General features: G+C 43.8%; 1 protein-coding gene across 1 annotated transcript in view; it reads right to left on the bottom strand.

Annotated features, from left to right (window-relative positions):
• Nucleotides 1-15043, bottom strand: part of GFOD1 (Gfo/Idh/MocA-like oxidoreductase domain containing 1) — a 43504-nt gene extending 28461 nt beyond the window's left edge. Inside the window, exon 1 of the mRNA XM_081918285.1 lies at nt 13996-15043. Within this exon, the coding sequence (XP_081774411.1) occupies nt 13996-14248 (253 nt within the window). The 5' untranslated portion in view covers nt 14249-15043. The remainder of the gene's footprint in view (nt 1-13995) is intronic.
• Between the last annotated feature and the right edge of the window lie 569 nt (nt 15044-15612).

Genomic DNA, 15612 nt, shown 5'->3' with positions numbered 1-15612 from the left:
CTTTCATCTGTGTTTATGATAGCACAAGCAACCAGGATGTTCCACCTTGTTCAGCACACTAAGCAGGGCAGGGGAAATAACTTGCAAGTCTCCTGCTAATGTGAATATTTACCTTAGGTATACATAACTTGTGAGCCACAAAGATGAACAAACTATTGTGCCACCAGGCATACACTGTGGATTGTTTTGGTGCTTCTGAGCATCTTATTTATAGAGACCATTTATTTAGAGAGGTAGAAAAACTAACAAGTACATTAAGCTCTTGGAAGCCCACAATATATGACTAGTGCGCTATGCTTGGCTTTGTGTACCACAAGTTGCGCAGGTCTGATTTATTTATGTATAATGAACTTTTACTAGGTGCTGCTTCAACTGCAATGTATTGCAGAATAAGGCTAAAATTGCAAAATGGCCTTCAGAATTACGAGATCTGGGGAATGAGGGGAAAAACCACTCAAATTTACTCTAGTCCGTTTACATGCCCATGAAGTGTTTAATAGTTATCACAGTTTTCAAGCTCATATTTATATCTAATAGATTTAAAGATTCAGGGGCTGGGGGTTAATTAGCAAAACAAAACAAAAAACCTTGGACTTCTCAGGTTACTGACAAGGTCACAAACAATGCCTTAGAACCTGAAATCCAATGTCAGCTACACCTGAGCTACAAACCGTTTTCCATAAGGAATACACTTGCCGCCCATTAAAATCTGCATAATCAAGAGCTTCTGCCTTTATTTTTAATTGAACCATGTCAGTTCAGGTTTTCAGCAGGTAACAAAACCCTCTAGTGGCAATTCATCCATTCTGGCAATATGGCAATTACCGAATGGTGGCAGACCGATGGGGCAGACCTCAAAAAGAGAGAAGGATCAGCAAGGTCTACTGCAAGTATTTCTGCTTAATATTTCAGATTTTTCCAATTTCTAGCAAGAAAACAGAGGTAAGTTGAATCAATACATGTGAATGGGATGATGGCAATTTAATTAGCATGAGTAGTCCGAGGTGCAGCAGCAGCAGCAATACATTAAAGCATTAGCCATCAAATGCAACCTGCTTAAAGTTCTTTATACTTTTGCACTTAATAGTGCTTTTACATTAAGAGCATCACTCTAATCCATCCATCCAACCTGGTGTCCTTCAAATGTTTTGGACTACAACTCCTTACAGCCCCTGTCAGGACAGCTGTGTTGGCAGCAGCTGATGGGAGTTGCAGCTCAAAATCATCTGAAGTGCTCCAAATTGGAGAAGGTTGCTATAGGCCATCCTTGCGGACGGTGTAAGCAGCTTAATGAAATCGTTCTTGAGAATACAAGGGGTGTTACAAGTGATAGCTATGAAATGTGCTTTTACTGTCCTAGTATGCACAAACAACTAATGATTTTATATAAAATGGAAATGATAAATCAAAGTGAAGTAGCAGCACTGTGTTATGACGGATTATTATTTACTTACATTTATCCAAGTGGGTTAAAAAAAAAGATGCTTGGCTGACAGCTCTGGAACTAAGGTCAATTAGCTAATTTAATGCATCATAATTTCTATTGATGTTCATATGCGAGCCCTTTTAATACTACACTTGGTTAGTGAGATCGATACCCGGCACTATGAGACCCATTTTAAAACGTGGCCACAAAAGAGTGCTGCATAGTTTTGAATCAAGCATCTAAAAAGCTTGTGCTGAATCAGCATAACTTTAGTAAGTAGACTGGCAATATCCAAGAATGCAAAACACAGTTCAATTAGAAAGGAGGTTTCAGAAGAAAAAGAGGGCTATGCCTTAAACCCGCCACGGACTGGAGGGCTGGGAGTGTGACAATCCTATTCTTTAGAAATGGTTTAATTAGGAGATCCAGTACAATGCAATTTGTCCCAGTCCGTCTATAGCACAGTCGTTCTCCACACTGGGTGAAGAAGTATACAATATGAACCATAGCAGCAACATGGCCAGAGATAAGAAGGACTGTTACCCAAGTGCTACAGCTCTATAAAGCTCAGAAGTACCAAAATACTCACTGGGATCGAAAACATGCAGCCTTAATTATTACAGAAACCTAGAGGCACAGTAGCAAAAAAACTAAGCCTGGAGAAAGAATGGGGGTGCACACATATTACAAAACAAATGAACTTGCAACACTTTGTGTATGGTCTGCATATGGATATAGGGCCCCTCCATAAGTCCTTTATATTGAGCGTTCATGATGATTTAAGCTCATGAATTATGGCTATATGTGATCCCACTTTCAGTACTGCATATGGCTCCAGTCGGTGCATGTCCTATGACTCCCTGAAATTCTCTAATCTGCTATACCACAGGTGTCCTGCAGGGTGTGTGTTTTTGCCCTGCTTTTGTTGCACAAGAATGCACCTGGGGGAGGGGGCGGGGAGAGACAGCTGAAAACAATGCCCAAAAAAATCACTTCTGACAACCAATGTGCCACTTTGGTTCCAGATAGTACATAGGTAAGGGAACCCTGACCATTAGGTCCAGTCGTGACCGACTTTGGGGTTGCGTGCTCATCTCGCTCTATAGGCCGAGGGAGCCGGCGTTTGTCCGCAGACAGCTTCCGGGACATGTGGCCAGCATGACTAAGCCGCTTCTGGTGAACCAGAGCAGTGCACGGAAACGCCGTTTACCTTCCTGCCGGAGCAGTCCCTATTTATCTACTTGCACATGACGTGCTTTCGAACTGCTAGGTTGGCAGGAGCAGGGACCAAGCAACGGGAGCTCGCCCCGTCACGGGGATTCGAACTGCCAACCTTCTGATCGGCAAGTCCTAGGCTCTGTGGTTTAACCCACAGCGCCACCCGCGTCCCAGGAGTACATAGGTAGACAAGTCTAAAAAGCCCGGGACACAAATTTTCATGGTGGCTCATTTACCAGAAGTAATGTATTTTGCATTAACTCTGGAAGTTTATACTCGATTCTGACCAAACTAAGCCTCCTAGAGCAAAATAAACATCAAGATTAGCTCTCCCCCCAAAATTTTTTATCGAACCACAGAATTGTGGAGTTGGAAGGGACGCCGAAAGCCAAAGTCCAACCCCCTACAAATATGACCATAAAACCTTCATTTTACCCCCTTATTTTATGTAACGGCATCAAACGTGAAAGGAAAGAAAATACTCAGAGGGTACTTCATGTTTCAGAGAGAGAAACACCCCTCCCACTGTATATAGCTCTCATGATTCACACTGTCACTAAAGGGAAAAAATAAATAAATACGTAAACTGTCTCATCTGTGCCTGAGTGTTACATATAATTGAGTGCATGAAGTATCAACCACAGTAACAAATGTGCTGGCTGCCAGGTGCAAATTTTTTCCCAGCTCTGCTCTGCCACCCCACAGCTCTGGACAGATGTAATGTTGTATCATTGGGGATGCATTTCAGATGCAGAATGATGCATGGGCAGTCCTATCTGAATCAACCACTAATGTGCTATTATTGCATCAATGACCTGTTGCAGAGCACACCCGCAAAAAAGCCAGTCTCAAGCAGTCCTTAAACAAGTGGTACCAGGTTTTTGGATTTTGTCTTCGTCATGCCACGTGCACAAACATGCTCAGATTTCACTGCATACAATGCAATTAATTTGTATCCACAATGTGTTTCTGCCAAGGTTCAGCCTACATTTCTGCTACCATGTTATCCAAGTGTCAAGATAAATTATCAAGCATCTTAGCTATCGAGATACATAATAGAATAGAATACAACTGTGCAGTGTAAAATGTCTTTCTTGGTTCCCCAAGAGTTATCCTTTGGTAAGTGTGCTTAGGATGGAAATGTCTGGCCTTGTTTGCAGCTCGCTTCCATCCACACTTCTTCAGTTTGCTTTTAACTTGCTCATGTTAATCAAGAAACTTCAGGCTATTAGCAGAAACAATACTACTCTCTCTAAAATGATACCAGGTTGGGATTTAACCCTACTCTCTTTGGGGTTAATTGAGCAATTAGATTTGAATTACTTAATGCAATACACAGGATGTCTGTTTAAACAAGACAACACAGGGACTGATACAGTTCAGCATTACATTAGAAAATTCTATTAAACATCTTCACAAAAATTATTAAGGCTTCTTAGGATAGTGCTATAAACACGTTGTAGCCATGAGCATCAAAATAGGACCTTAAATATATATCCTAATATTTTTCTGTCATGTGTCTATTCATTAAATGCTTTCGGCCACAATCCTACACTCATTTACCTGGGAGTATGCCCCATTGGACGCAATGGAATTTGCTTCAAAACAGGCATGTACAAGATTGCACTGTAAAAGCATTTCCCAAAAATGACTTACAAAATATTACTACATTCATTTTCAAGTGGACTAAATCCACAAAGGTGTTTTGAGAATACTGAGATACTACTGTGGCTCAAAACTGGAAGAAAGAAAGGAAAAGCTAAGTACTGAGGATGTGTTCACATTGCTGGGTGCAGGGAGCTGAGCACCATTTTGCATCGTGACATAGAATCACAGAATTGTAGTGTTGGAAGGAACCCCAAGGGTCATCTAGTCCAACCCCCTGCAATGCAGGAATCTCAGTTAAAGCATCCATGACAAGTTAACCATCCAACCTCTGCTTAAAAACCTCCAAGGAAGGAGAGTCCACAGCCTCCCGAGGGAGACCATTCCACTGTTAAACAAGTCAGAAAGTTCTTCCTGATGTTTAGTCGGAATCTCCTTTCTTGTAATTTGAAGCCACTGATTTGAGTCCTACCCTCCAGAGCAGGAGGAAACATGACTTTTTTCAGACACATAAAAATATTTGCTGTTTGCATGTATTTATTTGAACCACAAAGATAAATAATTTCTGCCATAGATGATCTGGCAGCATCTGGAGGCTAGGGATTAACTTCAGACACATAAATTATTCCAACTCTGTCTTGATCTTAGTGATGTACCTAAGGTATAATCAATGGCTGAACCACAGCAGCTGTTTAGAAGAACAAAGCCCTATTAAAATATGAGCCTGGTGGTTTTTTTAAAGGACTGACTGAGGAAAACAGTCTATATTCAAGTTCAGACACAAAAGGACTCTATTAATATTCCAGAATGAATGTTCTGAAAATACATAACCTTAGTAAAATGTAGCAACTATTTTCATCCAGAATGTAAATAATGATAGCACCTAATAATATGACAGGAGCCCATCATTTTTAGTGAATTAAATAATGGCACTTCAGTCCTGCATGCTAACAGGAAATTTGGAAGTAATTAGAGAACCAATGGATATGGGTTCAAATGAGGCCCACAGCAAGGTGTTTTTAGATTGGTAGAACTGAGTGTACAGAGAGTAAGGGGTGGGACGGGACCATAAATTAATTCAAAGTATCAAAAATCTAAATATAAGTAGCCTAATGTATTTAAAATGTTAATGATATATGTTTCCTTAATATAGTTAATAATAAGCAATATACAGAACTTAAAATAACTTGTTAATTTCCAGGTTAACACAAGGCTAAACTATAGTTTATTAAACTATCATTAGTTGATTAAACTATGGTTGATTAAATCATGGTTTAGCATTATGTGTGAACCCAGACCAGCAGTTTAACTATGGCTTGTTTGCTGCCAAAAAACACAACCTGAAGCCATGGTTTGCTGCTGGCTGACAAATCTTGGTTCATTTCAACTATGATGCTTACATGTGAATCCAGCACTGTTCCTTAACTATGGCTTGTTTGATGCTCACCAAAGTACAAAGGCATGAAACTGGGCAGCTGAGCCAAAGGCCAAACAACAGAGATGGGTTTTGGATCACCTCCAGAAGGCAACAAAGAGCAGCACAGATCTGTGAGTCAGGGGGGACATTAGTCCACAGCCTCAAGGGGACTGATGAAAAACTACTTCTCCTCACCATGGTCTCACTTTACACAGAACTGGAACTTGGATCAGGGCCTGAGAGGAAGACTGAAGAGAGGGAGCAATAGAAAGAGAGGTGCTCTCTGAGGCATGTGAATCCTGGGTCATGAAGGGCAAACTGTTCATGCTGTTAAGCTTTACTTTCTTTAACCGTATATCAAAATAATGACAACCGATAGGAGACATATTAATAGCCACAAAAAAGATACTTGCCAGGAATTGGGGGGGGGGGGAGAGAGCTGGGAGAGAAGAAGCACTCCAGTCCAGTCTATTGATGTTCCCTTTCTTAAAAAAAAGTATGATGTACAACGATTGTGAATAAGTGCATTTTTTAGGGCAATTATAGGGGAGAGTAAAATATCTCCAAGATGCTTTCCATGAGGACCAGCATCTGTGTATTATTTACTGGCGTAAAACTAAACTGAAATGCAATATTGTTCAGCGTGTCCTCTAATTAAAAAATGGTATTTCATAGTACTTTGGTTTTTTTGAAAATAATTGTATCAGTGCTTAGCCAAGATTCTTAACATCTGAGAGTCTGAATACTAGACCAAGATAACACGAGAGCTTTTATTTCATTCTCTTCCCCAAAGACTGATCCTACAAGCACTTTCTTAGAATTGAGTCTGCTGAAATCAGGAGCATTTACTTCCAAGTAAATGCATTTAGGAACAGGCTAGACAACTCCTTTATGCCAAAACTGGCTCTCTAATTATCCATGACATTGCTAATGAACCTTTAGCATGACCAGTCTGTCTGGTAGTAATGCAACATTACTGAATACGCTGCAAACAATAACGATGCAATAAAAGTACTTCTGGCAAGCAGCCAAAGGCCACTCCATGAAACGATATTGTCAGGATTTGATTTTAGAATCTAAAAATATGTTTGTCAATTTCACAGACAGCTGGTCATATTCTTTCCGAAAAGTTGCTTGTATTCAAAGGGCCTCAATTTGCACACAGAAAACCGAGAGAAAAACCACAGGAAATCTTCTTGACAGAGGGAAAACATTTTACACAAGAAGTTCCAAAAGCTAGCAACATAATTCCCTGTGTATGTATTTATTTACAGTATTTATCTGACGTAAAACATATTTTAGTATATGTCTGAATACAACACAGGGTCATATTTTTAAAGGTAGGCACCTAATTCTCATTTTTTAAAATTGAGAAAACAGTGCAATTGCATCTTGAGTGGGTGTTTCAGTTCCATGCATACAACAAAATATATGTACTCAAACCCAAGCAAGTTTTCACCAAGTTTTCCCAGTGCTTGACTCCCTCCTGCAAAATAGTGACAGACTGGGGGCACCTTGGGAAGGAACAGAGCGGGTAGCATAAAAAACAGGGTTTGCTACCTCATTCAGGTCCTATACCCATGGCCTGAGCTCTTAACAACAAAATAAATTACAAATAAATTACAGAGTTTAACGAAGGGAGCTAAAAAGACGAAAAACCTCCCCTGCTTAATTTCTCAGTACCAGGCTGCTATGAAGAAGTTAGGAACAAGGCCAGAAGGCACCAACTTAGAGGAGGATGTGCTCCTGTTCCTGTGTTCATCATCTTCTATTCCAGGTTCACTTGAAACAGTCACTACAAGGTGTGATGGGTTCAAAAAGCAGAAGCGAAGACACTTCCTTTCTTTTCAGAAAACACAACAAACACATCCCTCATCCTGACAATTACATGCCATGGTCGTTGTGGACTGGTATAGTCAAATATTGCATTATTGCAAAAACAACGACAGTAATAGTAGTAATTGTAGTGGTATTTCTTCTTCGTTACCCTCTAATGGGCAGATTCCTATGTTCCTATTTACGAGTTCTGAGTTCAATGAATTCTTTCACAGGTTGCCTGATTAAGGACCCATCTTCTGTTAACAGCAAAACTGTAGTTTTCACTGGGCTCTTCTCTTTTTAGGATTGAATAATTATACCTATCACGTAGATTAAGTCTGCTTTGGCTGGAGTTATACAAAAGAAATAGGCCCAACCAAAGAGACCGTAGTATATTAAAAAAATAAAAATAACTCTTAGTCTCTGGGAAGAACACAGCAACAGGAATATACACTCACTTAGCTATTGCAGGATTGGTTCCAAACGCCATTCATCCTCAAGCTAGTGCATGCATTGTAGTGAAACTTAACTTCTTTGGTTCAGGTAGGTAGCCGTGTTGGCCTGACACAGTCAAAATAAATAAATAAATAGTCCAGTAGCACCTTAGAACACACTTAATTGGTCTCTAAGGAACTACTGGACTATTTATTTGTTTATTTTTACTTCTTTGGATTAGTTATAAAATACTTTACATGAGGCTGCCCTTGAAGAATGCTAAATTCAGATGAGACCAGTAGGATATATCATATTGTTCACCTCCACCGGCCCCCAAACAGCATCCAGATTCAATTCATGGTGTTGACTTTAGCTGTTGATGCGCAAAGTAGCCTAGAACCAACTGGTATGTCAGGAATTACCTCCCAGATATGAAAGCATTTGAGAACTCCTGCCAGCTTCTAAGGCTCTTCTTGCTATCCCTCCACCGTATGAATTTTGCTTGGTGGGAATAGGAGCAATGGCGTTTTCAACTTTGGAACAAATCGTGAAACAACCTTCCTACAGACATGCATGTGTGCCTTTGGTTGCCAGCTTTTAAGTGTGCTCTTAAGGACAGTTTATTTTCAACAAGAACTTTTTAGCTAGCATCTGCTCATTAGTGTGTTTACTATTTCTCTTATTGTTTTGGTATCTATCTGGAATCTTATTGTATCTTAATTAATTTTGTTGTTATATTTCTGCTTTTTAAATCATGTTGTGTTTCGTTGCATTATAATCTGCATTCCACAGAATTCTGATTGCAATACAATATATAAGAAATAAAAGAAGCATTCAAAATGCAATTTACAACAATATGAATATTTAATACAAACTTGCTACTGAACACCTGAATGAAGCTCCTGGACCACTGGTAGTCCACGGGCAGAAGCTTGTGAACCCTTGCATTAGGTTATATGTTGCTTTGTAAATCATAGTTTACATCTGTTACTGGCCTTACTGTTCTCTGACTTGCAGCGCCATGAGAAATATAGCTATGTGAGTGTCACTAACACATCGGTTGACTGATGTTCATGATCCTGCATCTCTCTTACTAAACTCTTATATAATTTTCAGATTATAAAACAGATTATTTTCTTTTCCCAACGTCTCCATGCTGTATTTGTGATTTCACACAACGTAAAAGCCACTTTCAGCAATATAACGGAATATAGTACGAGCTTCGCGTTTATTTCCATGTTATTGCTTCCAGGGGGGGGAAACTGTTTGCAAACAACAGCCCTACCTGCAAGTGATAAGACTTGAACCTGGGACCTTTCGTATGGAAAGCATGTGCTCTACCACTGAGCTACAGCCCTTCCCAAAGAACAAACACTTCCACAATCCCAAACTTCAAAGTAAACTGGTCTCTTATACAAGAAAGTGGCCGCCAAGACAATATAAAACCAGTCCTGAAAGTCCTACATTGGCTCCCAGTATGTTTCCGAGCACAATTCCAAGTGTTGGTGATGACCTTTAAAGCCCTAAATGGCCTCAGTCCAGTATACCTGAAAGAGTGTCTCCATCCCCATCGTTCAGCCTGGACACTGAGGTCCAACACCTAGGCCTTCTGGCGGTTCCCTCAATGCAAGAAGTGAGGTTACAGGGAACCAGGCAGAGGGCCTTCTTGGTAGTGGCGTCCTCCCATAAGATGTCAAAGAAATAAACAACTATATAACTTTTATAAGACATCTGATGGCAGCCCTGTTTAGAGAGGTTTTTAATGTTTGATGTTTTATTCTGTTTTAATATTCTGTTGGGAGCCGCCCAGAGTGGCTGAGGAAACCCAGTCAGATGGGCGGGGTATAAATAAATGGTTGTTGTTGTTATACAGTACACTTTCTACAAGCAGGTGTTTATATTTGGGGGGAAATTCTTATAAAAAGAAAGAAAGAAAGAAAGAAAGAAAGAAAGAAAGAAAGAAAGAAAGAAAGAAAGAAAGAAAGAAAGAAAGAAAGAAACTATGCCCATTTTTATTGTGTTCATCACCCATCATATCAAAGTAAAATGATACCAATATATACAGGTACCAGAGTACCAGAGTTCCATGTCCTATTTCAGGCATACTAAATGAGTGATTTGGTATACTCAGGTTTGTTGCATTACACCTATAAAGCACTTCTCAAAAGGAAGGCCTGCCCATCAGGGCAAATGGAACACCACTCCACTAAACTCTGTCTTTCCTCAGTCACCCCTCACCCGTCAGTCTGCCTGCTTTCTTAAAACCATCTTGAGGATGGCATTGCTTGTCAGCTGCCTCCACCTTACTCTTAGTGTTGCCCATTTAGACCTCGGCAGGGAGGATGCAAACAAAATTAGAACTCCACCCAATGGGCAACAGCTGCCCTTGATTATGAAAGCTAAGAAACAAAACATTTCTCCCCTCCCTCACCCAAAAGAAAAGAACATATCAGGTGACATTTTTGCAGCGACTGAAAGTTAAAAACTACATTTATTTCTAGCTAGATACATCCATAGTTATTTCACAGCTCTCTCAGCATTCCCAATTCCTACTCTTTGGGTATGTTCACATTAGCGTCTTAAAATGCAGCAAAACCATTTTCCTCTGCTGAGTTTCAAGCCACATCGGCACAGTGCTGTTCACATCAGAGGAAGGCATGTTCACATAACATGCACGGCGCTTCTGGTTTCCCCTCCCCAAACTATTCATGAGGCTCACCAGCACATGCACACCCATCTGCGCATGCACACTCATCTGTGCATGTGCCACAGCCATCTTCAAGTAGTAGTTGTTGCCAAGAAACTACAGGATCGATATGGGCTGTAGCCTCAAAATCTAGCTGTGGGAACACACTGGAAGCAGAGTAAATGGTAATGTGCACATACCCTGAGTTTACTCATCTGTACATGAAAGACTAATACTTGGAATGTCTTACTTACTGGCGCCAAAACAGAAATAATGGAGCACAAGAAAGAGACAGAACAGTGTCATTTAAAAGTGTGGCATGATGGTGTTGAATCAGAAACACTAAATTTAAATCCCCACTCAAGTCATGAAGCTCTCCAGGTGGGTGATTTTCAGTCATCTATTTTCTCTCAGCATAACTGTTCTCTACATAGTTTTTGTGGTTGTGATATTTTTATCTTAGCTTTGAAACAATGGCAAAACATGCTGGCCCTCAGTTTATTGACAAATGGGGGGATACAAATAAGATAGATAAGTAAAGAAGCATAGGCAACTCATGGCTTCAAAGAAGCACCTGGGAAAGAGGAATTCCATCCCAAGCAGAAATAATCATCGAGGTGTGTTTGGAAAAAATGTGAGAGGATAATCAGAGCTCCTCCCTGAGCTTTAAATTAGAGCCTGTCAAGGGCTATGTTCCACTAATTACTACACCTCACTTGAAGGTTCTCCAAGACTCAGCAGTGGAGCCCGTTTCCAGTGCCAAAAATCGGCCAGGCTACCTTTGTGTGTGTGCAGAGGACGTTTTCTTCACCAATTAATCCTCCCTCTTGCTAGAGAGGTTAAAAGCAACAAAAAAGGCTTTTATGGGTATGTCCGTAGCAAAAGGAAGAACAAAGAAACAGTGGGGTCACTCAGAGGAGAAGATGGTGAAATGCAAACAGGGGACACAGAAAGGGCTGAACTCCTCAATGCCTTCTTTGCCTCAGTCTTCTCCGATAAAGAAAACAATGCCCGACCTAAAGAATCTGGAGCAAATGATTCAGCAGAGGAAACACAGCCCAGAATAACTAAGGAGACAGTACAAGAATACTTGGCTAGTTTAGATGTATTCAAGTCTCCAGGGCCAGATGAACTGCATCCAAGAGTATTAAAAGAACTGGCAGATGTGATCTCAGAACCACTGGCAGTCATCTTTGAGAATTCCTGGAGAACAGGCGAAGTCCCAGCAGACTGGAGGAGGGCAAATGTTGTCCCTATTTTCAAAAAGGGGAAAAGAGAGGACCCAAATAATTACCGCCCAGTCAGTCTGACATCAATACCAGGGAAGATTCTGGAGCAGATCATTAAGCAAACAGTCTGTGAGCACCTAAAAAGGAATGCTGTGATCACCAATAGTCAGCATGGATTTCTGAAAAATAAGTCATGTCAGACTAACCTGATCTCGTTTTTTGACAGAATTACAACCCTGGTAGATGAAGGGAACGCAGTGGATGTAGCCTACCTTGATTTCAGCAAGGCATTTGACAGGGTGCCCCATGATATTCTTGTAAAGAAGCTGGTAAAATGCGGTCTTGACTATGCTACCACTCAGTGGATTTGTAACTGGCTGACTGACCGAACCCAAAGGGTGCTCATCAATGGTTCCTCTTCATCCTGGAGAAGAGTGACTAGTGGGGTGCCACAGGGTTCTGTCTTGGGCCCGGTCTTATTCAACATCTTTATCAATGACTTGGATGATGGACTCAAGGGCATCCTGATCAAATTTGCAGATGACACCAAACTGGGAGGGGTGGCTAACACCCCAGAGGACAGGATCACACTTCGAAACGACCTTGACAGATTAGAGAACTGGGCCAAAACAAACAAGATGAATTTTAACAGGGAGAAATGTAAAGTATTGCACTTGGGCAAAAAAAATGAGAGGCACAAATACAAGATGGGTGACACCTGGCTTGAGAGCAGTACATGTGAAAAGGATCTAGGAGTCTTGGTTGACCACAAACTTGACATGAGCCAACAGTGTGACGCGGCAGCTAAAAAAGCCAGTGCAATTCTGGGCTGCATCAATAGGAGTATAGCATCTAGATCAAGGGAAGTAATAGTGCCACTGTATTCTGCTCTGGTCAGACCTCATCTGGAGTACTGTGTCCAGTGCTGGGCACCACAGTTCAAGAAAGACACTGACAAACTGGAATGTGTCCAGAGGAGGGCAACCAAAATGGTCAAAGACCTGGAAACGATGCCTTATGAGGAACAGCTAAGGGAGCTGGGCATGTTTAGCCTGGAGAAGAGGTGGTTAAGGGGTGATATGATAGCCATGTTCAAATATATAAAAGGATGTCACATAGAGGAGGGAGAAAGGTTGTTTTCTGCTGCTCCAGAGAAGCGGACACGGAGCAATGGATCCAAACTACAAGAAAGAAGATTCCACCTAAACATTAGGAAGAACTTCCTGACAGTAAGAGCTGTTCGACAGTGGAATTTGCTGCCAAGGAGTGTGGTGGAGTCTCCTTCTTTGGGATGAGCAGAGGCTTGACAACTATATGTCAGGAGTGCTCTGATGGTGTTTCCTGCTTGGCAGGGGGTTGGACTCGATGGCCCTTGTGGTCTCTTCCAGCTCTATGATTCTATGATTAGAGTTTGCAGACTAGAACTGAGGCTTCCAAAAAGACTTGAGTTTTAGAAATTAGCTCAGGTCAAATCACAAAGAATAGAGGAATGTTTTGAGATGACCCTCCATGCCTGGGGCTTAAAATAACCTCAGGAGGATTGGAACCTTCTTTTTGTGGACGAATCAGGTCTAAAGGACTTAAGACTAGCCTTGCTGGATCCGACCAAAGGCCCATGTAGTCCTGCATTCTGTGGCCAATCAGATGCCTAGGCACAGTTGCATTTTCCTGCCCATGCTCCCCAGCAACTAATACTCAGCAGCATAATGCCTCCGATAAGAACACTTTGCATCAGGTCACCTAAGGAAGCTGCTTTATTCCAAGACTGACCACTGGCCAGCATTGTCTACACAGGCTGGCAGCGGCTGTCTGACATTTCAGGCAAGAAGACTTCCTATTCCTACCTGAAGATGCCAAAGATTGAACCAGAGACCTTCTGCTGGCAAAGCACTTGAGCTACGGCTCTTCTCCCTATGGTTCTGGAACATAAGGAGCAATAATAACAACAAGAAGTCCCTGCCTCTGGGCATGTGCAGAGCATCTTTCCTTTCCCCGCAAGGGGTTGCTGCAACAGGACCCCACCCAAAGCAAGGGTTGAACCCACGGCGCCTCCCCTTTCAAAAAGCCACCTCTTCTTTCCACGCACCCACCTCCCGCTCCAGGGCAGGGCCTCCGCCCCCCACCCCACCCCCAAAAAAGCCGGGCCACGATGTGGACTCACCCAGAGTTTTGACGGCGATCTGCCTGGTCAGCGGCGGCGGCAGGTTGATGCAGACCAGATCCACATCCTGGTGCAGCAGGACCTCGTCTATCCGGCTGGTGTAGAAAGGCACGCTCATCTCCTTGGCCAGCTCCTCCGCCTCCTCCGGAGTGCGGCCCCAGAGCGCCTTGACCGCGAAGCCCTCGTCCTTTAGCAGAGGGATGATGACCCGGGCGGTCAGGCTGGTGCCGAACACACCCACCCCGGGCAGCATGGCTGCTGCTGCTGCGGGCGGCTGCCCCCTCTCCTCCAATCCTCCTTGCTGCGATCTGCCCTTCCCCTCTCCCCCCCCACCCGCTTTTCCTTTCCTCCTCCTGGCTGGCCCTCCTCCTTTCACGCGGAGCCGCAATAATACGAGCAATGCGGAGTTGCAATGCAAAGGGCGCCCAGTCCCAGCTGCGAACTGCTGCTGCTATTGCTACTGCTGCTGCTGCACCGGGCGAGCGGCGCCCGGTCCCGGCAGCAGCGGCGACGGCTGCCGGCTGTGCCCCTGGCCGCGGGCCCCTGGCGCGCCAGCCGCCTCACCGGCCAAGCATCTGCCTCCTCCTTAGCTCCCCGACGCTGCCCCTCCATAGCCGGATCATCACACGCAGAGCCAAGCCCCGGATTCGTAGCGCTTCCTGGTCTTGCCTGCTTGCCTTGCACACACACATACACGCAGAATTAATAAATGAATTCAACACACGCACAAACGCAACCCGGCCGCTCGCTCGCTTGCCCGCAAGGCTAGCGCTGCCTCCCCTGCACCATCGCCGCGCCGTCCACCACAGGGGCCTCAGAGCAGCCAACAAGTGGCTCGGTGGGTCAGGAGGAGGAGGAAGCAGCAGCAGCAGCAGCTCGGCGGGTCTTAATCTTCCTCCTCTGCCATGTTCACCACAATGCGCTCCTGAGCATTGTGAGAATAGGAGGAGTTTGAGCTGTCACCTCCCGTGTGTTCCCTCCGCCTGCAACGCCCTCTCGAGCTCTCCGCGTGCCATTGGCCGCCCATCCGGCTGGGGAGGGCGGCTCGGGCTGCTGGGCTGCTCCTATCTCCCCTCGGTCCCCCCCCCCCACCGCCGCACCTCTTCTCCTCCTCCTCCTCCTCCTTCTCCCAGAGCTGGCTTGCAAGCGCAGCGCGGAAGAAAATAATGACGAGCCAGCGGCGAGGCAAAACCTGAGCGGCTGCTCCCTTCCTTGCACGCTCGTGGCCGGCTTACGGCAGCATTTGGCTCCGGGCGGCGCCCGCCGCGCCGCAGGAAGGACAGCGAAAGGTCAGGAGGCCATCGCTGCAGCCACAGGGGAGCTGCCGGCCTTTGCTGCAAACACCCGAGGCCGCTGTTGCAAGCCTCTCCCTCGAGGATCAAGGCAAGGCTGGCGTGGACTTAAGCGCGCGGAGCCCTCCCGCCCGCAGAAACACACGGTCATTCCGCGGAGGAACATTTGGCGCCTTTTTTCTTTTTTTGCCGTGGTTTGGACATAAGGTGAAGAGACTCCTTTTTAAAAAACAACAACACCAGACCTTCTGTAATTTAACAGCAACAACTTTACGCTTGTTTTAAAATAAGTTTCAGTGCTATTTCTTGAGAGTCTGAGGTTGTC

Source organism: Podarcis melisellensis, assembly GCF_964234715.1.
Source record: "Podarcis melisellensis genome assembly, chromosome: 7".
NCBI classification, from domain to species: domain Eukaryota; kingdom Metazoa; phylum Chordata; class Lepidosauria; order Squamata; family Lacertidae; genus Podarcis; species Podarcis melisellensis.
The sequence above is the reverse complement of the archived record's forward strand: the minus strand, read 5'-3'. Positions and strand labels throughout refer to the sequence as shown.